Source organism: Cyprinodon variegatus, unplaced genomic scaffold (assembly GCF_000732505.1).
Source record: "Cyprinodon variegatus isolate N-32 unplaced genomic scaffold, C_variegatus-1.0 Scaffold241, whole genome shotgun sequence".
Taxonomy (NCBI): Eukaryota; Metazoa; Chordata; class Actinopteri; order Cyprinodontiformes; family Cyprinodontidae; genus Cyprinodon; species Cyprinodon variegatus.
The window spans coordinates 115,468-140,662 of record NW_015150694.1 but is presented as its reverse complement, the minus strand read 5'-3'; the positions used below and the strand labels follow the sequence as shown (position 1 = coordinate 140,662).

The 25,195-nt window shown below is 35.5% G+C and overlaps 2 protein-coding genes across 14 annotated transcripts in view; both read right to left on the bottom strand.

Annotated features, from left to right (window-relative positions):
• Nucleotides 1–4,491: 4,491 nt before the first annotated feature.
• On the bottom strand, nucleotides 4,492–17,836 carry LOC107089157 (myosin-binding protein H-like). 2 transcript variants are annotated; one of them, XM_015381784.1, is made up of 12 exons: nucleotides 17,561–17,836; nucleotides 15,866–15,937; nucleotides 15,651–15,785; nucleotides 14,142–14,309; nucleotides 11,411–11,499; nucleotides 11,135–11,330; nucleotides 10,915–11,054; nucleotides 9,518–9,677; nucleotides 7,270–7,406; nucleotides 6,078–6,264; nucleotides 5,898–5,949; nucleotides 4,492–5,222 (listed from the first exon to the last, which is right to left on the bottom strand). In XM_015381784.1, exons 1-11 carry the CDS (start codon nucleotides 17,769–17,771, stop codon nucleotides 5,918–5,920), a joined length of 1,527 nt encoding a protein of 508 aa, XP_015237270.1. In that variant the 5' UTR covers nucleotides 17,772–17,836; the 3' UTR covers nucleotides 4,492–5,222; nucleotides 5,898–5,917. The 2 variants fall into 2 exon arrangements, with proteins under 2 accessions (XP_015237270.1, XP_015237272.1); XM_015381786.1 differs by having other exon boundaries at nucleotides 17,579–17,836.
• Nucleotides 17,837–18,368: 532 nt separating this feature from the next.
• nav1 (neuron navigator 1) overlaps nucleotides 18,369–25,195 on the bottom strand; it is a 54,699-nt gene continuing 47,872 nt past the window's right edge. For all 12 annotated transcript variants that reach the window (XM_015381760.1, XM_015381762.1, XM_015381770.1 and 9 more), the window contains 5 exons: nucleotides 25,070–25,141; nucleotides 24,664–24,860; nucleotides 24,451–24,569; nucleotides 21,090–21,287; nucleotides 18,369–21,005 (listed from right to left, as the gene is read on the bottom strand). In XM_015381760.1, coding sequence (XP_015237246.1) covers nucleotides 20,928–21,005; nucleotides 21,090–21,287; nucleotides 24,451–24,569; nucleotides 24,664–24,860; nucleotides 25,070–25,141 — 664 coding nt within the window. In that variant the 3' untranslated portion in view covers nucleotides 18,369–20,927. The remainder of the gene's footprint in view (nucleotides 21,006–21,089; nucleotides 21,288–24,450; nucleotides 24,570–24,663; nucleotides 24,861–25,069; nucleotides 25,142–25,195) is intronic.

Below are 25,195 nucleotides of genomic sequence, written 5' to 3'. Positions count from 1 at the left end.
TCAAGGAGATGCAATACATGATATTTAGGATAAACATTAAGCATATATGGTTTCCAATAATTGTACTGGCCCCCTTTCATTAGCAGTTCAGCTGCAACCATTTTGTGGCATTTGTATCAGCTTAGTCTTTGCTAATTAGCTCAAACAAAGTCAAACTAGGAGGCAAACATCAGTCTTGCAACAGATGGTCAGCAGGATTTTGGTCTAGACTTTGGTTTGAACTGATTGATGCTAATTGATGAGGTGCATCAGTGGTTGCCATGATATGTGCTGTTTAAATAGTGCTAGCAGTATGAAAGGAGGAAGGAAAAGGAATATGTATATGTTTCCCATCAAAGTTGATTTAGCAAAGGGATCTGTTGATTAAGAGCTACCGTATAAGGAATTCCACAATCCTAAAAACAGACCACCTCAGAGATTTAACTGGGTGGAAAATATGCAACTATAAACACCTGCTCATGTTTTTTTGTTTTTTTTTCTAACCAAAAGCTGCAGTTATTCACTACATTTGAGTCAGATTAGTTTTTTGTCGTTCTTTTCTAAGTAGCTGTAGTCTTGATTTTAGAAGCATCATCTATGTGCATTTCTGTAGCATGAATTGCAGTGGCTTAATGGCTGTCTGGATTAAGAACAGTATAGACTTCTTGCTGTTGACCCCAAGAAGGTTGAAGGAACATGAGCTAGGGGCTCCAATTAGTTGTATTCGATTTTATTTAGTGACTACCTGTCATGGACTTCTCTTGTTTTTTGTTTCTGATTATTGCACTCACCTGTTTTCTTTGTTCATTTCCTATAAGTAGTGGTTCATTAAAATATATCCATCCACTATGCATCTGCCAATGTCTTGTTTGCACTTCAGTCACCAACAGCAGAACATGGCATAATTATTTTCAAACCAATTGCTTTTATCTAAATCTGGGGTCTTGAGTCCAGCTGCTCAGGATCACTGTCCAGCATGTTAGATGGGTCTCTGATCCAGCAAACCTGGAGGAAATTGTATTACTTTTCCAGCAGCAATAAAGTGCTGCAGAGGTCTGTTTGTCACTCATTAATTTAAGTCAGTTGTATGAAGGTATGGGACCACTTAAAGCATGCACTAAACCTTTGTGTTGTAGCTCTGGCTGTATATCTATGGTGGCTGAATTAATGAAAGGTGAACGTCCCCCTCAACTTTTATTTACTTCTATCCACTTTTTAAACTCAAATTTCCTATTTTTGCTGGAGGAACGCACCATCACATTAACATACACCCACCACCACCATGTTTAATTGCAAGCAGGGTGAGGAGTGATGTTGTTTTGTGCTTATTTAAACAATGCTTTCATCCTAGTAATCTTCTGAAAAAATAGCATGTAAACAAAAAGACTGGTCCTTAGATATCAGTTATTTAAAATCTGCTCTCCCATTTATTTCTCCTTATTATTAAGTGCATGTTAAAGTGACATTTAAATGCAGTCAAAACACACCCAGGAATGGAATATGCAAGTAACCGTATTACTAAAGAGTGTCACAGAGACAGCTAAAGAGTTTAGGACATTTTTCTTCTGTGCTTAATTAATTTGAATGATTTTAAAACTGTACAAAATGAACACTTATAATAAAACATTTTTGGTCTTAATATTCAGGCACTTATAAGGAAATTCCTAAAAAGTCTGCACTCTTCTGGGTCTCAGGTTTATGAAAATACACATACAACAGATACACTGAGACAAAGGGACAATCACTTGCAAAATCAAAGTTGTTTTGATCTATTTATTATCACGATGATTCTCATCTTAATTATCTTTATTATGTGTAGTACTGAAACGTCCTTGTAAAGGGTTTACACAAAGACATTGTTCCATTCGTGATTCATGATTTTGCCTGTATGAGGCTTGCTTCAACATAACTCGAATACGTGTCCAGCATTAAAATAGAAGTCATAGGAAAAATGTGTTCTACGTGCCCACCAGATCAAAGCATTTTATGTTTATCTATAATTTAAAGTGTTGTGAAAAAGTAGATTGAGGTTAGAAAATATAGATTCTGATCTTTTTCTAATGTGCTGCTTCGCTTTTGTTATTAAGCTGCTGACAGGGAGGTTATCCCCTCCTCCAGAAGGTATACACATTCACTGTTTTACTTTGATATTATTATCAATCTAATTTTTTTATTATTTATTTTCCTAAAACAAATATAGAAATATCTCATCTAATTTCTAAAGTTTGGTGCCTTAAATGTATTTTTAATTCTAAAATTGTGTATGTTAACAAATGGCCTTAATTTTTCTAAGCCTTTTTAATGTGTGAGACCTTAATTAGCAGAAGTAATCTTTTTTTCTGTGACCCTGTTGGAGCATGTCAGCATCCAGGGACTCATCAGAAATAGGCCCAAGACCCAATATGGATCATAGCCTAAAGGTTAAAGGTACACTACTCAAACTATAGAAAATACATCAAAAAATAACATTATAAAAGGGAAATAACATAGCTAAGAACTAAGAACAATTTAAATGCTTATGCTGTATACATCTTGTGATCATTTATGCCTACATTTTTCAGTTATATATTTAATAACATACAGTTAACTGGCAAACCAAGTTTAGTCTTTTAATGCAGGTTTTTCTAATGTCATTACATGATTTGACCACCAGAGGACGCCAGGTTCAAAGAAGCCTTTTTTTAGAACTTCTATTTAAATTAACTTTTGCATTTGCTACACTGTACCAGGTTTTCTAGCAGGGTTGACCTTTACTTTACTACAGTATTTGAAATAAAATATGTGTGAGTAGAAGAGCATTTGGTTTTTGTTTTTAACTGAAACCAGATGGGGAAAATATATTTTGTAAAATGAGATAGGATTATCCTTGTACAGTAATTGCCTGTTCAATTTCTATTCTTTATTTGTTATTTCCCCACCAACTCAAATACAGCAACTTAAGACGCAGAAGTTCATTTCAGCAGCTGAGCTACTTGGTCCAAAAATAACCTCAACAAGATGGAGCAGCAGGACTAATTTTGTCAAGCCTCTGGGTGAACGCTAGTGTTTCTGTAACCTCGATATCTATGGCATCCAAGCCCTATCACTATGCAAGCAACTCATACATGAAATAGTTACAAGATCAGTACTTTGGTTTAACATTATTATTGTAGTATTCCTAGCATACTGAATAAGAAATCAGCCAAAAATGTGCATAAGGATGTTTAGAGGATAATATTTGAACCAGTCAGTAATAGAGAAACCTCCTGGTTTTCTGCCACTAAAATTATGTCAGTAAATGTTAGCTTTTAAATAATAAAAGTCAAATTTGATCAAAAAAGTACATTTTGCTTAGCATTTCTGTATTTAACATTTTCTTAAGTAAACCTGGCATTTAATGCATACTAAATGTCTTTGAAATACTTTCATTCCTGTTCTTGTGCTTTACCTCTCATCATAGGGGAAAACTGCTACCCTTCATATCTAAAGTAAACCGACCTATATTCTTTGACAAATAAAATTACTGTACAGCTCAAAAAAGTTAAAGCATAATGAAAAGTTTTTTTTTCTTATTCTTATGCAAGTCATAATTTTATAGATTAATAACACAGTGAAATATTTCAAGACTTTATTTTTTTGCAGTTTTGATGATATTGGCTTGCTCATAATGAAACTTTCAAAAATCAATGTCACAGAAAATGCTAGATCTTAAACATTTTGCACTTACATTGCATAAATACACTTCCTTTATACAAACTTACTGATTCGATACAATGTTCAGAAATCCAGAGATGCAGACGTCTAACTTTATCTTTCTTTCCCAAGAAGTCTTAAATGGTACAAAACACCCGTTTACGCATAATTATACATATACCATTATGTGGTAAATATCAACAGTGATGGTCCACTGTTCTTAGAAGTCAAATAAATTCTATATGCAATAAAGTGCCACTTTACACCAACAAATATAACAATAAAGGACTTCATCTATGCTGAACAATTGAAGTACAGGGAACAGATCTATCATACCTTCATTTCCTTCATCAGAAATCCATCCTCTCAAGCCTGCGGTAACCGTGTTGCTAAAGCACCTTTTGCTAACTCACTTTTTCCTTCTTATCAAACTTCTAGGTATTTAACTTTTTGACAATATTCTAATAATTAGATTTACTGGTTTATTGGGTTTCACTATCTGCAAGCCATAACCAGCAAAATTACAAGAAAAAAAATTTAAATCTCTTGCATAAAAATGTTGCCAAAGATATCTCCTTGGGGTTTTCCCTAAAAGAAACTTTCTTCAATACGATCTGCTTGGTTTTATATTGTCACAACAGCAGAATTTCAGCTGTTTTAAAACAGGATTTTTTACCAGTTACACATCAGATAATTCAACAGTTTAACAGTTGCACAAGAAGCCTTAAAAGGCTGTAGAAGTCAACAGGATTCCCTAACACAATGGAAAATGGGTTAAAACTTTAAAGTGCAGTTCATTTGGCAGTTATAATGCTAAGTAAACGACTGCAAGTGGTTTTCATCAAAGCACCTTCATTAAAGGGACATAACAGATTTTATCTGATATCTGCATGCTCACATTAGCCTAAATTAAAGAGTACCGTAATATACTTTTTTTTTAACTCTTATGCCATGATATGTTAATGAAATCTATTTATTATTAACTTGTATCTTCTATTTTCACATTTCCATTAATCTTAATATTTAAGGTAGTAGGGCATGTATTTAATTTTGTTATCGCAATATATTTTTTCGCCTGTCTCAAGTTCAAATCACCTTGTTAACAAACGATGCAGTACATGCCAGCTGCATGCATAATTGCCTTCAAACAGGTTTATTCATCGGCCAGTGAAGTTCCTGCTATACAGATGTATAAGTTGAATTAACTAAGAAGTCACACAACTTTTGCTGTAATATAAAAAACAAAACCAGAAATTAAATTATTTATTGACATAAACACAGATGTTACATGTAGTTCTCCTATGAGGAACAGTAAATTAATTTAAGTAGAACTGACAAGTTGTTAAAGTAAAACAACGTTTGAAAGTGTCATAATGTAATGATTATTACTGAGAGAATATGTGGGGGAAATGTCATGGATTTGGATGTGGACTTGTAGTTCTAGGCATAAAACGATGACAAACACTGTTCATCTTAATAGATGTTTAAACTCCATAAGACGTCAAAGGTTTAAATCCATTGGTAGTAGAATCACCAGCTGTAGATGCTGTCCTTCCAGTATCCAACCAATCCTGTGATGACAGAAAAATAGTTTGAAATTTACCATCTGTTTTATTGATGTGGACAGCTGCTTTAGAAACACTTAAAGTGACACACACCTTAAACTGCAAAGACCTTCTACCTTCTGCTCCTTATTTTAGAATTGTAACAATAAAAAAAAAAGCTGCTGTTTAGTAATGTTAGGATTTTTCCAACAGTTACAAGTATATGTAGATACTTTAACATAAATGTTAGCTTTTAAAACACTTTTACACGTGCAAAGGCCCCAAAAATATTTCTTTTGATAGTACTAAGAGAATACCTTATACGTTAAATTACTGTATGTACTGAAAGACACGCCTGCTGAGTCAAGGAAATGTGATTAAGTCACCAGACTGAGTGTAGCAGGAGCCATCATAGATCTAATTTATGAGTGCTTCTGCTTAGACCCTCTCAGTGGCAGAGGCCAAGTTTAGTGACCTCCATATATGGACAGCCTTCTCCATTTATGTCACAGAGGAAGCTGGAGTTAAATTAGTCCTTATATATCCCGCTTGAACTACATGGAGTTTGAGTGTTTCATTTGCATGGAATATGATTGATAAAGATTAAAGTATAAATGCAGCAACCTATTTTGAAATAATTTCCATAAACGAGTATAAAAATGAAGTGAAAACACATCAAGTATTTTCATATGATCTTCTCACCTGTTTGTGCAGATGTCCATTTACTTCTTCTCTGCATCTGGATTGATTGGTTCTGTTTAACAGAAGGTTTACGTTAGACGCACTGCTTAGCAACTGGCAATATCCATTTTCTAAACACAGTACATGTTCAACCTATCAATGATTTCAAAGAAATGGTAAAAGTTTAAAATCTTGACTTACGTTTCACGTCCAGCTTGCAGCTGACTACCGCCTCTCCGTGATCATTCTTGGCTCTGCAGGAGTACACACCACCGTCAAAGTTTCCAGGCTTCCGGATCTCCAGAGAACAGATTCCTTGGACGCAGATCTGCCTGAACTTGGGGTCATCTCCGATAACCATCTGGTTCTTCATCCATTCAATCTTGGGCTTTTAACACAATGTCACATCACAACACCAGCAAACAATTAGCATGCTATTTGAAGGCCTCAGATACATGACAAGACAGTAAAAAAAAAGCTTTGATTAAGGAAGACACACAGTACACTCGTGGTATGGGACGTTTAATGACAACGATATGGTGAGAACCTCCCTGGGCCCCAAACAGAATGTTAAACATCTAACCAAGCTTCCCTATCCACCTGCTTCTCCTCTTCCAATGCCTCAAAAAAGAATTCTGTTGACATTTCACCCTGTTGAGACCCAGCTGATTATAAGCCAAAAGAGAGGGTGAGAGGCTCAGACGGCAAGCTAATGAAGGCAGGTGAATATCTTCCACATTGTTAGGCCAAAGCCTGAGCACTGACAGCAATGCAAGAGCAATGGGGGGGATGTGCTGATACTGACAAGTAGCCGAAATTTATATCTATGAGGTTTGCACCCCTGATGTTTAAGGAATTAAATTCTAACTGACTTAATTACTTTTTGTGTATTAAAAACATCCCCTTCACAGTAAGGCACCTGATGAAGAAATAGCCGATTTTTAAAATGATCTTCACTTAATTTCTTTCTAACTTTTTTTTTTTTTTTTACAGCAGACAAAAGAAGCTTGAAAATCTTCTTAATCTTGTATGGATATATTATACCACAGGTAAACAGCATATAACCAATATACTCTCATTACTTTGGGATCTAAAACATTGAAAAAAAGCCTTTATATACAAATTCTATTGATATATAGAAAAAAACACAAAACGGTACTGTTTCTATATCAGTGTTATGAGGTAATCTTAAAAGTATTTTAGCTCTAAACAGTTTTTTCACCTAAATGCAAAATTTCTAAACAAAATAAACCTGAAGCTCTCCTGTTACCTTACCTTTAAAATACAGAATTCCCTCTTTGCTGGTGTTTTCTAACATAATTCCCTTCATCATCCTCATTCCCTTGCTGATTACATATATTTTCAAACATGAACTACTCCATTGTAAGGGTACCTTAGGGAATCCCCTGACGGAGCATAGCAGTTTGGTGTTGTAGCCAACAGTGGTGGCCCTGTCAGTCAGAGAGGTGGTGAACTTAGGTGCTTCACTGAAGTCATGCTCCTTATACTCAGGCGGCTTGTAGTCAATACCTAAAGAAAGGAAAATATACGTTAAGGATTAACTTTAAATTGATGGTGTCAAGGTGTCTAGATACAAACATAGAAAACCAGTCCAGATCAGAGTGGTATCTATCAATAATGAGAAACTCTGCTCATGTTTTATATGTATTGTATTTTTCCAAAAAATTTTCCCAAAACTTTCCACAAACAAAACATGTTAAAATATTGCTTCGCTAATAAGACACACAAATCTATTAAAAACCGTATTTATGGTAAGGAAAGAGGGTATTAAATATTAGCTATAGTCTTTATAACCTCAGCTTAATATCTGCCCTATGAGGCACTAATGCAGGAAAACAAGCTTTTTTCTGTTTTTTTTTTTTTTCTTTTGTTCTTTCTGCCTAAAAAGCACCAAAATATATATTTTTTTAGTGTTTGTCAATATTGATTATTATCAACAGAGAATCTGTTCCCCATTTAAACAGCCTGCATCTCATTTCAAACTTTTTTTCTATTATTTGTGAAACTGGGTCATTTGCACAACACACTGTAGGGGTACAACTTTTTCATTTTTCGACACAATTCCAATATTTCAGCTTTGAGAATTGGCCAATAGCAATAATGATCCAATGTGATATTAGTATGAATCATACCAGCTTTTATTACTTATTTTATTGTGTAGAATGTTAGGAAAGATTTGATCAAGTAATATTACTAAATCAGAGAACGTAAGTCAACAACAAAGTGTATGAAGGCAACTGACCCATCTAAAATTATCTGATCAGAAACAGAAAGTTTAACAGAAATAAAATATGGTGTTCCTACTGTATCAGCATGAAAATATCAGAGATTTTAGATGCTGCCCAATATTATTCAATACTAGTTTTTAGGCTAATATCGGACTGATATTAATCCTGGATCAGGACAACCCAACACGCTGTATTTAAAAACAAATTTGAAAAAAATCTATGTAATGGTCAGATGCTAAAAACATATATATCATCACACTATGAACTGCACTTATATAGCACCTGTTAAGTTAGAGGACTCCAAAAAGGTTTGCCCTATATTCAGTTATTCACCGATTCAGGTGGTGGTAAGCTACAGTGTAGCCACCGCTGCCCTGGGGCACACTGACAGACTCCAGGCTGCTGCAAACAAGTGTCACAGGGTCCTTGATCACTATTAGTAGGCAGTATGAGTGAAGAGTCTTATCCAAGGACACAATGACTAAGATGGAGAGAGCTGGGATTCTGACCGGTGACCCTCAGATTGCAGGACAAGCTTCCTAGCTGGTTATTTTATGGCGGGGTTTTGCATTGGGGTATATAACCTTCCTTATATTGGGGTATATGCAATTTAAGTTTCAAATCCCTACTTAAGCAATATATACCATTTTACAATTTTCATTGAATTTTACACCTGAGAATAAGATTCTGTCTCTGGCTTATACACTGTTTAGACACTGTTTATGGATTAAATCAGTGAAAAAAATTCTGTGAAAGGTCCTAAAGTCAAGATGACTTTAAGGAAGTATAGAAAACAAATATATGTAAGATATGCATTGTTTGTAAATTAAAAACAAGCAGAGAGGAGCGAGCCTGTAACATGGTAAAAATCAAAAGCTGTTAAAAACAACAGTGCTTTTAAATTGGGATGAAATAGGAAAATAAAGCCTTATTATTTCGTTGTTTACCAGAAAGGTGTGTCTCTTAACAAATCAGCTATCTGCATGGGGTAGTGTCTGTCTGCAAATTGTTTAACATAAAGGTTTAATAATAATAACTGACAAAAAAGTCACAACTTGAACTCAGTGTCGCGGTCACAGTTAAAAATCTTATTTAATAACAAGTAGTCCCATTGTTTATAGAGCAAAATGGTCCTACTGAGACTATCTATCACTTACTGATGTTTTTAACCTATCCAACTATTTCCTTGCAGCATAAATTCTTTCAATATTCTGCTGATCTTTGTTCGTTAATACTGTACTTTTGTATATTCTGAAATCTTTTTATTTTTGAAAAATGACAACATAATGAGTCTCAAATGGTCAAAATTATGATCTTTTCACTAATAAACAAACATGCATAAATATTACATATGCAAAGCAGAAGCGCCTACAGCAGAACAGAAAGTGTTACCTGTCTTCATGATCTTAGCCTCTTCCTTTGTAACGGCAGCAGACTCGCTTATTCCACACTTGTTCTCAGAAAATACTCTGAACTTGTAAGTGTTTCCCATGATGAGGTCAGATATGGTTGCATTCAGTCTGTGGTAATGTTCCAGAACAGTGAACCAGTCCTGGAAAACCAAAGCACAAAGCAATCAAAATGGATACCAACTTCTATGGATTTGTTTTTAGCTCTCTGACCTAAATAACCACCAAATAAAATTCAGCAAGGCTAAATGCCTTTAGAATTCACCTAATTAGTAAATTCAGTTTAAGGAATTTAAGCTTAAAAAACATTCAGAAAGGATATTAAGTATTTTTTAACCTTATATCTACCAGGTTTCTTCAAACAGAGGTTGGATATAGTGATGCCTGGGAACAGGAAAGATCTCCAGCACTGCATCGTCTCACAGCACATCCATAGAAGCCTCTGACTTAAGACACTCTGTTAAGAGTCTTCTTGAAAAGGATACTCCAGGTTTTAGACTAGTCCCAATACCAGAATCAAATTTCCTTATGAGTTTGTTAACATTTTTTTATAAGTTCCTGGATCTGATGTTCCTCTCCAAAGAAATGGTGGCAAGAGATCTCACTCTCCATAACAGACTCATAGACGGCATACAGCATCTTCCCGCAAACACTGAGGAACCTAGGCTTCCTTAATAAGTGCAGCCTACAAACACTCTATATTTAAATTTAATTTCAGGTTAAATATAGAGGTTTTCTCTGAGATTTGTTATGGTTTGATACAGTTATTGAGAAATTTAAAGTAAGACTAGGTTATGAAATATTGAAAGCTTTAAAAATCTAATTGGAAAAACCGGAAAATGAAAAAGGTTTGGTACAGATACAAATCTTCCATCCTTTCTTTGCTCATGTGAGAGAATGACTGACTATTATATAATATCTGACATTAGCAAAACCGTTATTAAAGCAAACAATCAGAAGAACCATATGCATTTTCCTATGAGTCTTACAGTAAAAACCATAAAAAGAGAAGAAAGTACTTAAAATTTAAAATGAAATGTGGTTTATAACAGTGAACCCTGAATACATCGACTTCACAAAGAACGTTTGCTATAGTAGCAATATGGTGGAGAGATGCTTTCTTTTGCCTGCAAAAGGAATTTATTAGGAGTTGATATATTGTGTGATTACATGTGATAGCAATAGTGAAAGAAATATGTAAGAAGAACATTTCTACAGACAGAAACCCTTAAGACTTACAGCTAATTATGGGAAAAGCTTGATTATTCTCAGGGGACATTTAGATCCAAAGCATCTAACAATTTTCTGATATTTTTTTGTAAATGATTTAAACCCTTTGCAGACTATTAAGACTAGTAAGCACTGATGTGGAGAACTTACTCCTGTCTTTTTGTCAGCCTTCTGGATTGTATATCCTGTGATCTCAGTGTTTCCATTGTCTTTGGGTGGAGTCCACTCTAGAGCAACATTGAAGCCCCAGGTATCCACGATTTTCACACTGGCAGGAGGTCCTGGCAGCTCTGTGGGTCATCATTCATAAATTCATAGTCAGACTGTAGCATGTTAATCCTTGACACCCTTTTGTGTTGATTTAACTCACCAACAATCTGAAGGATCAACGAGGCCTTGTCTTCAAAGTCATCCACCTTCACACACATCTCATACACTCCAGAGTCGTCTCTCTCAGATGCACGGATGAACAGGATGCTGTCTCTTTCCGTGCTGCGGATGTTCACTCTCTTTTTGTCCAGGGGCTCGCCGTTCTTTGTCCAAGACACCACAGGTTTGGGTTTGCCCTGAAAAAGTAAATAAATAACATCAGCAATATTGTATCTTTTATTAAGTGTGGTGAGATCCATTTTGATATAGTGTTTACAGAGAAAGGGATGGTCAGGTTGATCTTTTCCCCAACTTGAGCGACGTATCTCTGCCTGAGGAACCGAGGCAAGCGGACCTTAGGACGATCTGTAGAAATAAATTTAATATAACCAAGTTTTTTTAAAAGTTATCCAAATGCAGAGTTTATTTATATCTTGCTCATTTTAAATATCTGCTTTTATAAAGTTTAAATGCAGCCTTTTTTATCTCAGGAGTTTGCTCAGCAAACGGAACATGAAACCAACAAAAACTGAACAAATGATAAGAAAGTTAATTTAAAAAGTTCCATTACGCACAAATAATATTAAAAAGTCACAGAGTTTATATCTGCAAAGCTAATTTTAAGCCAGTTTACATGCAGTAAGCAGGCAAATCTAATGAGCAGAGCATGGTGACCAGCCTGCTGAATGCAAGGTTTTTCTCTTAACACAATTTTTTTAGGATGCTTAACGAGTTTAATTATTCCCCTTTTTCTAAATGAATATTTGATACTTTGGTTTTATTTTTCTGAGTAGTTTAAACTATGGTAGATAGCCTGTATTCAAAACATTTCTCTGCCCTGTCATACAATCAGACCAAATATCTTCTACTTGGTCTCATTAAAGGTTAATAAATGAGTTTTATTCTGCCATTGTCTTAATGGCAGAATAATAAGAGCAGTTTTTAGAAAATGTTTTATTGCCTTTTCCTTGCTCATAAGATTACATTTATTTTTAGAACTTTTTGGTAAAATTAACTTTTAAATCACACGTCTTAGGCCAAACACTTAGCGTACAGTATGTCTCCAAAAGTGTCTGATAGTAGTGTGCTGCACACTATGACACTCAACAGCAATAAGTAAAAAAAATCTGACAGGAAAATTTGGCTTGATTTTGCTTTTTTTTAGTGTTTTACATTACGATTATGTGGTGAATTATTTATTTATCAATAATGTGACATTGTACAGAGAAGATCTCTTTGCCCAACTTATGATCCAGTGTTGCCTAGCATTTTCAGATTTTAAGGGACTAGCTTGGCATCTCATTAAAAAGCAACTTTAATCCCTGCTCTCTAAACAGCATTTTTTCATAAAGAGTTACAGGAAAACTAAAACTAGTGAAGCTGTATTGAAAAAAAACAAACTCATAATGTACATTTAAACAACTCAGCTAAAGATGGTGAGATAAGAGCGGTAACCAGACAGAATATGTAATCTACTCCATAATTCCATTATTCTCTCTACAAAGCCTTATTTTCCGAAAGGTTAAAGTTAGCTCATGATACCTTAAATATATATAAATTGGTTGTGTTCTGCTCTGATTTCTGACGTGACACCAAAGCCTCTGTTAAGGCACTTGGAAGTATATTCCTGCAGGTCACCACCTGCTGAGTGCAGCACAGCAACATTTGTCAGAACTCTAAATAAAGAAGGGATACTGTAGCACTCACCATGTCAGCTCCCTCCTTCACATCAAATTTGGAGATAAAGTTACATAAGAAAGATTAAAATCTTCAATGAATTATTTTTTTAAAATCATAACAAAAAACTATAAGAGAACAGGGGAATGTTATCAATGTCTATATATACTGTACAAAAAAAAAGATTTATTAAAAATAAATAAATACATATTGTAGTTTCTCAGTATAGTTAGAATAAACTTCAGATACGGATCAGGCTTCATGGGTATTCCCCTTGCAAAGTCTTTAGTATGTTGCAAGATAAACAGTTAATTGCAGGAGCTTCCATGAGATTTGGGTGCAATTTGAGAAGTCAGGGCCAACACCCCCTTTCTTGGAGATGGGGACCACTGGAATTCACCAACCCCTCCCCTCATCTCTTCATAGCCCAACCCTACTTTAGGTCAGACCGCTTGACACCATCTATCTAGCAGAAATTAGTCTGACCCTTCCCTCAGCATGAGTCCTGGCAAAGATCCCTACTCACTCCAAACTCCCAGAGAAAACTATTTGTTACCAGCAGGTATATCACAGCTATTTTCCAAATATTTGCAGCAAATCTGCCAGAGACTATTCAGTAAATTGTTGCTAATTGAGGACCATCTGGTATGGTGAATATGCATCGTGGAGACCAGCGCCAGCTGAGCTGGGATCATGTTGCCATTCCACCCACTTTGCTTCCACTTCTTTAAGCATAACACCAATCTGAAAGATAACCAAAGTGCCACAGCTCATCCTTTTTAAATCCTCAGGGTCTAATCAGCATTTACCAAGTAAATTGCTACAGATTAACAACGTCAGAAGTACAGGGTCAGGGTAACCACCAACTTATCACATGCTGCAGCGGGAAGGATAGATGTTTCAGCTCAAAGTGGGAAGGAGTTACTGGTACAAAGTTGTATCCATTCATGTTGCAGGTATGTTTTAACGGACCAGGAAAGCTGAGAAGAAATCATTTCTGTTTCTCTTACTTATAATTTATGGCTGTAAACCATTTAACCCACATCTATATTAGATTTGTCCCAAATTAGTTTTAGCCTAATTTACAAATAAGAGATATTCCTTTTTTATTTAAAAACAAGATTAAAAAGACTAAAACATGTAAATGTAGTGTTTATACATTAGCAAGGTTCTGTTTAACTTGAGTCTTTTGTATTTATCTGATGGTATTTGTTCTTGTATCTACATTCACTCTAACATTTTCCCAGACATAGTTTATTATAGGATTGCAAATTGTAAATAAAATGTTAACAAAATGTTTTCAGCTTAATCTAACACCAAACATTTCTTACCAGCAACCTCCTTCACCAGTACGGGCTCAGGGAGGGTGACAGGGGGGCTGCGGCCTCCTTCGTTCACAGCTACCACCCGGATCTTCAGGCGGTCACCAGTGGTCTGGTTCTTGATTACATAGCGACTGGACTTCTGCAGGTCTTCATTAACAGCTTTCCAATCTTCAGCTGAATAAAGAAAATGTCAGACAGTAAAGTCTACAGCGCTGTGATAGAAGTGTACAAAAACCCAAACATTTATTCAGTAAATGCAGACCAATGTGGGAAACAAGTTTCTATGGATACAAGAGCTTTCTCAATGTTTATGTTTGGATTAATTTCTTCTTGAGGTCATAAACACAAACTTGGCAATGATTCTGATTGCTCTGCCAAGCTGCTGAAATGTCTTCTATAATATTGTATTAAAACTGATTTATTTCCTCGAATAACACTGTTATTTATCTTTATTAAAATTATTTTATTGACATTTATTTTACAAATAAACCTTCTGATTGCTTAACTATATACATTAGCTACTTGTTTTTCTGATAAAGAGAAGTACAATTTTTGACAATGTTATCGCAAGATAAGATTTTCATGCATGTCGGAAATTGAAATAATGCAATGTTGATTATTATTTTTTTTTTTTTTTGCATGAACAAAAAGTCAAAAAGTAAATCTGCACAAGTCCTACATTTGACCAGAATAACCAATCTTGTAATGAGGCTTTCTTCTTTTACAAACTTTTACAATACTGTGTAAAAATCAATAGAAATCAGTGGACTTTGCATTTTTTTAACAAATCTATTATTTGACTATTTTTTATTTATAGTATTATTTTCCAGTTGTAAAAACCAATTCAAGTCAATAGTTTTTGGTCCACCATCTGTTTATTTCTTCAGTTTCACATCCATTTATCTCGATTTTATCTAACCATGCAGGCTGTTATTAGATGTAAAGACAACCCAAAACATATTCAACAATACCAAATTTATGCTAAGTAGTGATTCACTTTTCTTGGCGCAAAAGTAAGGTATTTTGCACTCCATAATTAGTCACACATAAATGTTATATAGTCTTATGTATAATGCCAAGTAAAATACCAAAATGATAAAGTTTTGTAATGGAAATATTGGTGCATTTGACAATTTGTGCATTTAGCACTGAATTGTCTGTATTTGCTAAATGAAACGCTCACTCAACCACTGTTAGTCTAAAAGCAGGACCTTTAACAGGAACACACCAGCCCTGAAATGCTTCTTCCCTTCTAGGGAGAAGTTAGGTAGCTAATGATATAACTCTAAGACGGACACTTCAGGGACAGCTGTAACTGATACGGCTGACCCATAATAAAAAACCAATGTCACATTTTCCTCAATGGATCTAAAAGAGCGTTAGTCATTGTGTTGAAAACTGAGACATAAATATACTAGTAAATGTAAAAAAACAGCTGTCTACTGAACAACTCATAAAAACATTTCTAAGGTCGGTCTTTTCAGTGCATGCACTTGAAAGGAGCAAAGGACTTACTTCCATCCTTGCAAACTTCAATGACATATCCGTCTAGACCACAGGGCCCGACGGTCTCAGGCTGGCTCCAAATAATGGTCACCGAAGTGTCATTTTTGTCTTCAATAAACAGATCCACAGGAGCGCTTGTAGGCTCTGGAAATAACCAGTAAAATGTTGATTATTTAGCTGAAAAACGTTTTCTGTCTTTTTTTTCTCCCAGAAAAAAACCTTACCTTTGGGTGGAGGAGGTGGAGGAGTGGGTGGTTTAGGCTCTTCTGGTGCAGGTGCCTCAGCAGGGGCCTCTCCTAATATTGAAAAGACAGCTGTATTATTGTTTGTAAAATTATTAAAGGTTTTATTTTAATACAGGCATTTTATAAATGTATATTCCTATGAATGTATAGCAATACTTTTCCTGGGTGGTTCACTGTTAACAGCTGCCTCAGGCCCTGGAGCAGGAGCATCAGCAAATATTATTAAATGTTAGATATTAATAATTAGTGCTTAAAGCAGACTTTTTTTTTTTTTTTTTTTTTACAAATAATTCAAGCAACGGTTGAGTTGAAAAGTCATCATAAAGAGACCAAGCAATAGACTTAGCTTCACTAAGATAATAATAAAGGCTTACACTGTTTCTGTATTGGTTTGTATGTTGCCATTAGCGGAGGCCACAGCAATATATATATTTTTTTTCCCCTTCTGCATGAATAGTTGGTGATGTTGTAGATTAAAACAGACGCCTAACAGAGAAAATAGCTTTCCTGTTAAAGGAGGACAGTTTAAGATTAGATGCTCAACTTGTTGTTGTTATACTTTTGGCGAAAACTGCAGCTGCCACCGTAGCAGCAGAAGCAGCAGCTGAGGATTCTGAAGTAGCAGATGCAGCGGCTGACTTATATGGAGAACCAAAAGAACCAGAATTAAAAATAATAAAAACTTGTTGAGATTGAAATAAATACACCGTGTTTTAGATCATAATCAGAAAATGTATAAGTAAAAAATATATAGTTTGATTAACTGCATACATTATTATTTCACAGCAACCTGTAGCAGCATATCGTGAAATAATTTAATCTGAAAGTCATACTTCTCAAAGTTAGTGAGCCACTGCTAAACAACTGTGGGTACTACTATATATTTAGTACATTTATATTATGTTTTATCAATATATTTACATTAAAAAAAATGAAAGCACATTACATTTTGAAAATAAAATGTGTAAAAATGTAATTTGATTTCATTCCATATGTTGGCAATTTTGGCATTCTGTAGACACTAAAGTGGTTAGTATATAGAAATTAGGTGAAAATTGGGTATTTTACCTTAAAAGGAGGTCACAACCTTTGGTCAGCAAGCAGTATTAAAACTAAAATTGAGATTGTAAATGTAAAAGGAAAAAACACCTCAGCAATCAATAGAAAAATAACTGATTTACAGAAGCATCAACAGTAAATTTTAGTAGAAGCAGAATTAGCTGGGTAAAGATACTATATATAAGAAACTACATATTACAATACATATAAAACTATTTTTCTTCTTATCCTTAAAAAGGGTAAATCAAATAATGTCGGATTTTAGTCGCACTTTACTTTAAGGTTTCTTAATTGATGTCCCAAACTAAAACTGGTCTTTATCTGCAGTGTCAGGTGAAAAGGATTCACTTTTATGTCACAATTACGGTGCTTATTTCCGTGGGGTGAGAAATGAATTCACTAATTCACTTCTTTTTCCTTTTAGGCTGGAACTTCTCAGAAGGAAACATAGAGCCACTCTCACAGGCGCGTAAAGGTGCGCACTAATCTGATTTGCACAAACACGTTTTCACTTCATCAAAACAAATCCCAGGTTTATCCATGGATATATTTTATAAATGATGGTGCGTCTTGCATTAATCGTTGTAAGCCAGGTGACGAGGCGCTGGAAATTACCCTCTGCAGGGGCAGCGCCCTCAGCAGGCGCTTCTCCTTCAGCAGGCGCTCCTTCAGCCGGAGCGGCTTCAGCCGGTGCGGGCTCTGCAGGAGCGGGCTCTGCAGGAGCGGGCTCCGGGGCGGGCTCAGGGGCTGGCTCTGGAGCTTTTTCCTCCTTTTTGGCTGGTTCTTTCTTGGCCGCCTTCTTGATCGGGGCAGGCTTGGACGGCATGTTGGAGGTCGCAGCAAATTCCCAACTCAGTTAAGCCCTTCAGACTGTATCCAATGCCATCATTGCTCGGGGGAATCAGAGGCTTATATATGGCTCTGCACGATGAGACGCCACCCCTTTCATGAGCTGCATGTAATAGATACTAAACCCATCGGATGACTCAAAGCATCATGTCTGAACAGAGTGCGTCTTCAGAACCTTTTTGGTATCATCCATGGATCAGCACATATATAAATATATATTTTTTCTTACTTACCTTCCTTATAGCAAGATATATCAGGTATCTCACCTATAAGTTAAACTGCACACAGGAAGACAAAGAATATGACATGTATTTATTAAATGCCAACAAACAGTGATGAGTGGATGAAAGCCTTCAGGAGCACCATTTATCCATCTGTTGGACTCAACTCTGTTGAAATATATCTTCTATGTGATGCTTTTTAATTTCCCCTCTTTAATTGTTGCTGCATCCATAATGTTGACCAACCGTATTTACAGTCTTTACACTGATGTACTGTACAAAGTAGATAAATCAAGTATTACAAAGGATTATCTTAAAAAAAAAAAAAAGATATTAAATATTTAGGTATTTAAAAAAAAAGAAAAAGTATTGAATGTTTTCTTTTTTAAGTCTACGGTCAGGTGAACATTTTAGTCTCATCACTCAGCGATTAAACATGCATTAACAACACCTATGAACCCTTAACTTTTGCACAGCCATGACATTACAAACAGCATAACTTTGCTTAAATCTTAGTTTAGTCAACAACAAGCTTTAAAAAAATATGACTATTCAGCAACCTGTATTGGCCTAAGAACTCAGGTTTAGAACTGATTTAGGCTCATAATTTGATCCTTAACTGTCTTCTGTCAACAATTTGTAGCTCAAGTTACATTTCTTCTGGTGCCATTCATAAACACAGAATTGTTTTAGACATCCTACATTTTTCATCCATATGTGAAACCCTGTATTTAAATCCCAACTCTGTTAAGGCCATGTCTGACTGGCTAAAACAAACCCTCTGATGGATTTTGATCCAAATCAGGAACTTAGGAAAGACCCGATGAGAACACAAAGCAACTGCATGTGAAGTTGAGATCTCTGCCAATTGTAAACACCAGTAAAAGTTGCTGCATAGTCCTGATACACCAGTAAGCAAACACATATCACAGCTTATACAGAGCAACAGGCACAACAACCAGAAAATTAGATGAAAAGCTGGACCCGATGGCTTTAATCAACCTGCAGAAATGCTTTAGAGTGTCATCAATGGCCGGTAACACCATTTGATACCTGGAATATTTACAGCAAAGATCATTTACTTTGTTTTTCTCTTTAATCCATTAATTTGTACCAGTCAGAGCTGTGGGAATACAAAATAAATGATTACACTTCCTTATTGTGCTGTCATTAAAGTGGTACGACATTCAATCAGCTAGAACATTACTGGGTGTTTTGGGATGATGGATATTGCACAACCACATACCCTACATTTGATGTACTTTAACAGGACCTCTTCACATAAGTCTACATTGAGCACCTAATAAAGTTTCATTTGTGTCCATACAGACCCGAAAATATTCTCAAAAGAATACTGTACTACACTGATGAGTGTTAAAAACCACACAATGTCTCACATGGGTGTCTTCACCACTATTTCACAGAGAGGTCATATTTCCAGTTTGACAGAAAAGACATCAAACTTTTTGCTAACCTACTTTGCAATACAATCCTAGAACAGTTTTGGGGCATTTTTTTTATAGAGCATCATACAAATCTAACCAATACTGTTATGCATGAATGGTGACAGTGCTTATTTTAACTGTGGTGGAGGAATTCACCATGCGCAGCGGTATAGTCACTCTGCTCATCCATTTTATGTGTTTTGCAGTTGTACTTTGATAAGGCTTAAGCACCTACTACATGATCCTAATGTACACTTAAGTGTTTTATAAACATTCATAGCTCAACTTAAATGACTAACTTAGCAGGTAATATGTAAGGTTAAAGTAAAATATTTGGTTCAGTATATTAGATTTTTTTTTTTGCACCAACTAATGCAGATAAACTGCCACACAGTCTGTTTGTATGTACACTATATATACACAATATCATGGCAACCATTTAAAAGAAATGTGCTCTTTCTAAGAGAAATTACGATCTGAATTGGATTCAGTAAGCATTCACTCACTTGTTTCTTTTTCCCCCCATTAAACGGTGTTTCTTATTACTATCCCTGTAGAGTAAGCATCTTATACCTGATATTCATGGCAGCCTCATGGTGGCACCGCTTGCCTTTTATGAAATAAAACCTTCATAAAAGTGGTGTGAACAGCGACAGAGCAATTAAACCACATCACAAATATTTAAGCTCAGTTTTATATAAAAGTAAAAGAGTATGACAGCAATATTTCCTATAAAACTGAAAAAGACCAAAAGGTCTGATATATTTTGTTGTAAAATAAATGATTAGCTGAAATGATGAAATGCAGAGAGACCTGGGGAAAGAAAAGATTTTGTACTGAATAGTTGTGATATTGATGAAAGCACCAGTAAAACCAGCTTATGTCAAGGTGAGAAGAACATCTCTGCTGTTAAGGCATTTTTTTTACCTGCTTGAGTTGTAAAGTTCAGGATTGCATATGTGTTCAGAAAAAAAGCCTTCAAAGGCTTTCTGTATACTGTAGATATGTAGAAAAGATTTTTGCGTCTAACGTTGGAGTCTGGCATGCTGTCATACTCTTTTCCAGAAGGTTAATATCACAATTAGAACCATTTGATGAGGACTCACTATTCCAGTACGCACTTAAGGAGAAAACAGGATGGACGGTGCATGTTTTTGCAGAAATCCCCTGAACTGAGAGTGGATTTCAGAGTAAAAAGATAGCACCAATCTAATAGTATTGAGGGCTAGTGTGGTGGTAGACTTACATATAGTTTTGTTACAGAATATAGATATTTATTTATTAGAGCTTAAGTGTTTGTCTTTTATGTGTTTTCATATTGTGAATCTAAACTGTAAAAGCTTTACTCATATAAACTTTCCCCAAAATCATTTTTTCCAGGATCTTTTTCCTCCTGATTGCTTCAACACAGTGAAACACATGAAATCAAAAATCTTTAGTGCTGCATTTTAAAACGTGAGTTTCTGTTCAAAGTTTAGGCAGATCTTCCTTGTCTGGAGATTCGATGTAATTAGCAGCCTCTTGAAGTTTGAGAAGCATTGCCATCTACAAAAGAAAGAAAATGAATATCAGAAAAAAATACATTAAAAAGAAAAATGATTTAAAGTATGTGAAAAAATTCTTTCCTACCAGGGGATCTGATTCCATTGAGCTGGGCGGAGTTTCTTTGTGAGGCCTCTCCTCACTGGACTGACTAGGACTGCTAGAGCTGACACTTGGAGGAGGGAGATGGAATAGCTTTGCCTGGTCCTGCTGTGCGGACGGCCATGGCAGGGTTCCCCTCACCCACTCCACTGGATCCTCCCATACCGCCTTCTGACCATGAACCTAAAAAAGCACAAAAATCCATACATTTAATTTGAAGCACAGTGTGTTTGAAAAAATATAAGAGAAAATGTAGAGGATTTGACTTGACTGTTGTCAAGTTTGGCTGGAAGTTGATTGAGGAACCACATGCAGAGATGAGGAGGCAGAGATGAGTTATTGTAGATTTTATTTAAATTCTGATGGCAAGTGAAGCACAAATCCAGGAAAAATAAAGGAAACTGAAACAGGTGACGCCAGGGAGAAACACACACGGGGAGCAAAGCAATGAAGAGAAACCAGCACTGAGGAACTGGCAGGAATAGTATAATATATGATAGACAGAACAAAGAAAGGGGTAATCAGCTGATAGGGAGCAGGTGTGGATAGAAGCAACTAGAAGCTAGGGGAAAGGAGACTGGCACAAGAGGGCAACAGAGAGCAACACAAAAACACAAAACTGCTGAAATACAACTTGAAAACAACTACAATAACACAAAAAAAACAATAACCAAGAAAACACAAAATGAAATCAATAAAAATGCAAGTGAAAATTCAAAAAGAATGTTAAACAGAACCAAAAAGTCCACAAAGGGCAGGATCATGACCACCGTATATTGGGTCTGTTGTTTTTCTGCTCAACATTAAAACATTGGTGCAGGTCAGTGTTCAGCAGTTTCTTTGTCCAGATAATGCCCTCTTTTCCATGCTTCAGGTCTTTGCAGTAATGTACAAGGTAGTCAAACTAAAATGAGAGCAGTGGGCTTTAGGCTGCCCTGCAAGGCTTTAAACCTGGGTTTGATTGAATGGAGACAAAGTCATTCTCAAGCACATATCAAGGTGCTCATTTTGAGCCTGGATCCATATTTATTTTTGATTCTGTTCATGGTGGAGATTCCTGCTTCACAGCAGCAGGTCTAGCCAAATATACTCTAAATGTTCAGGCTCCGCTCCGGTCCGGCCAGGTCAAGATCCGCTATTGCAATCGCACCAAACAGGAAAAAGAACGGCGAGGGGATCCGGTTTGTCGCATTAAAATATAGTAACAACAGATTGGTAACTACACATTAGAGCATAATTCTTATATATTTCAAAAAACTAACACAGTTTATTTAAATAATTGGATGCAAACTATTGATACTTCAACAGACCAGGAAGCAGATTTCTCATCTCCATCAGAAACCGCACATATGCTGGATGCTGTTGGGAATTATTTTAATATGTTATATTAAATTAAGCCTTCATTTCTGCATGTTTTGCTCCTTTGAATTTAATGATAATATCGCACACGCTCTCCTCAAGCTCCGAAGATAAGTCAGAGCTCAGCAATACAGGAGGAATAGCAGAGGCTCTAGGCTTTGCTATGCGCAGGAGGTCTGGAATGCTGCGGGGTGGAGCGGTGATGGAGGATGTGGGATTTCTGAGAAGGAGAAGCGGTGCAAGTGACATCAGACAACATGCAGTAATTTATTCATGTTTTAAATCAGGTTGGGACAGGATTAGCCAGCAGGTGGGTCCGGATCCAGACCACGGTCTGCTAATCTGTGACCTCTGATCTATGACAATATAAACTCTGTTTTGCATTCTATGACACCTTTAAAATTTTTATTTGCTACTTCAACCTACAATATAATAGAATAGAATACAATAGAATTTAATAGAATGGAATAGAATAGAATAGAATAGAATAGAATAGAATAGAATAGAATAGAATAGAATAGAATAGAATAGAATAATTACTTATTATTCCACATTGGAGAAAGTGAAAGGCAGATGAAAACATGCAGATACACACAAAGGTAAAAATGAAAAACACACGATTGTGTACAGTAAGGTGAAGTTAATAAATGGTAAAAAACAAAACAATTTAAAGCCAAGTGTGTCATATCAATCTCATATCAAACCTAAGTGTTTGAGACCTCTGTAATATTTTTGTTCTTGCTAACTCTGACTTACACAACCAGACACATATAGTGAACAGAAAACCTTTAAACGATTATACAGAAAGGACTATTGATCCAAATTGTTGCAAATAAAGGATCTACTTTAACGTATACAAAATGTATGTTTTTTAATTTAATTTTTCATAAAGTTCAAATATAATTCTAATAAAAAAAAGTCATTTATTTCAAGGTCCAGGTTTTAAAGTTTGAAATTACATCCTGAATTAATGGTACATCAGATATGTTTGAATAATCCCTTCCAAAGTCTAAACACATTCCCTTATAACATACAGTATATAGATACTTTCTATTAGAAACTTTGTCTTTATGTTTCTTTTTTCACTGTTACTAACTGGATGTCCTCTTTGTCATCCTCTTACTTTGTCTGCTTCTGTCTCCTTTAACCCCAGTCAGCCTCAGCAGAGGGCCTTTCACACTTACGAACTGTTAACCACAGTGGGAACCTACATGCACACATGTAGGTTCCCACTGTCCCTACATGTGCGCATGTGAAGGATTGCTGAGGAGTCAACAAGAAAATGCAAGCAATAATCTTCTGCAAAAACGATCTAGAAATAAGCTAAAATTTCTTAAATTAAGTGTATTCACCCTTAATTTGAGTAGGTAAATGAGATAGTTTGCCAATGGAATGAGTAATTTTACTTTTAAAATAAGATAATTAGATAATATGCACTTGAAATAAGACAATACAATTGTGTTTTCTTATTTTAAGTGTAAATTGTCTTGTTCCATTGGCAAAATGTCTCTTTTACCTCCTCAATTCAAGAATAAATGCACTTATTTTAAGAAATAATTACTTATCTAGATTTAGATTTTTTGCAGTGAAAGTCATCCGGACTCACATGTCTTACAATTCAATGACTTGATGCAATTAACTGGATTTCCTTGACATATACTTTTAACCAATCAGACTGAATTATCTGTAAAATATCCTAGGATGACATGTGTTGTGAATTGACGCTTTCTAAATAAACTGAACTGAATTTTTTGTTAAATAAATTAACTTATGATCAGTGTCTACTAGCATTTTGTTTTAATAATCTAATTTCAATTGAATTGAAATAGTAGTGCAAAGGTCAGTAATATGTGCTTCATAGTGATCTCAATAATTGGTTTTCATAACTGAAATAGTGAGACTGGTGTGCTGGTGCTCTGATGCCATTAATGCTAAATATTGCATTCAATTATTGCATCATAAAAGCCCACTGGTGATGAGATATTACCTTGACGCCATCTTTTGCTCCTTCTTGAAGATATGGAATGATAGAGTGGTTCCACAGATCAATAAACCAAGATCGAAACTCATCAACGGAAACAGGGCATGACAGGAAAAAGCAAGGACCTGAAGAGAAGGTGAAACAGAAAACATGTAAACAACATGCATAAAAGTTAAAGCCATACGTTGATATACTGTTTTTTTTTTTTGTTTTCCATACCAATGAGAAAGTCCGATGTGCTATGCTTTTCCAGGAATGTATGCAAATGGTACCACAGTTTAGGAACCCAATCTAAAACCCTGATGAGGTCTTCATTGGTTAAACTCCCTTCATCTTCTGACTCCATGAGCTTCCGGTGCAAATATCGTGTGAGGAATCCATTAGCCGGCTCAACGTTGTTAGAAAAGGTAACCATCCTGAATCAAGAAACAAAAAAATATTAACATTTCACCAAACACAGGTGGGATTTTTTGCCTCTTAACTCGCATCCTTTATCAAAACAGAATTGGTTTTGAGGTTATTATGTCAGATTTTTAACACTTTACATGGCTATAACACACCTGTAACATAATAAAAATGGATATCCTTTAGATTTATTGTGATCTAACTGTAAAATTAAACAAACCTGAAGCTTAAATGGAGGCCATGATTTGCCATCATCTTCACAGGCTGATTGCTTGTGCCAATGATATAAGGACTAAAGGCAGAGACAAAGTCACACATTTACGATCATCTTAAAGTCTTTATATTC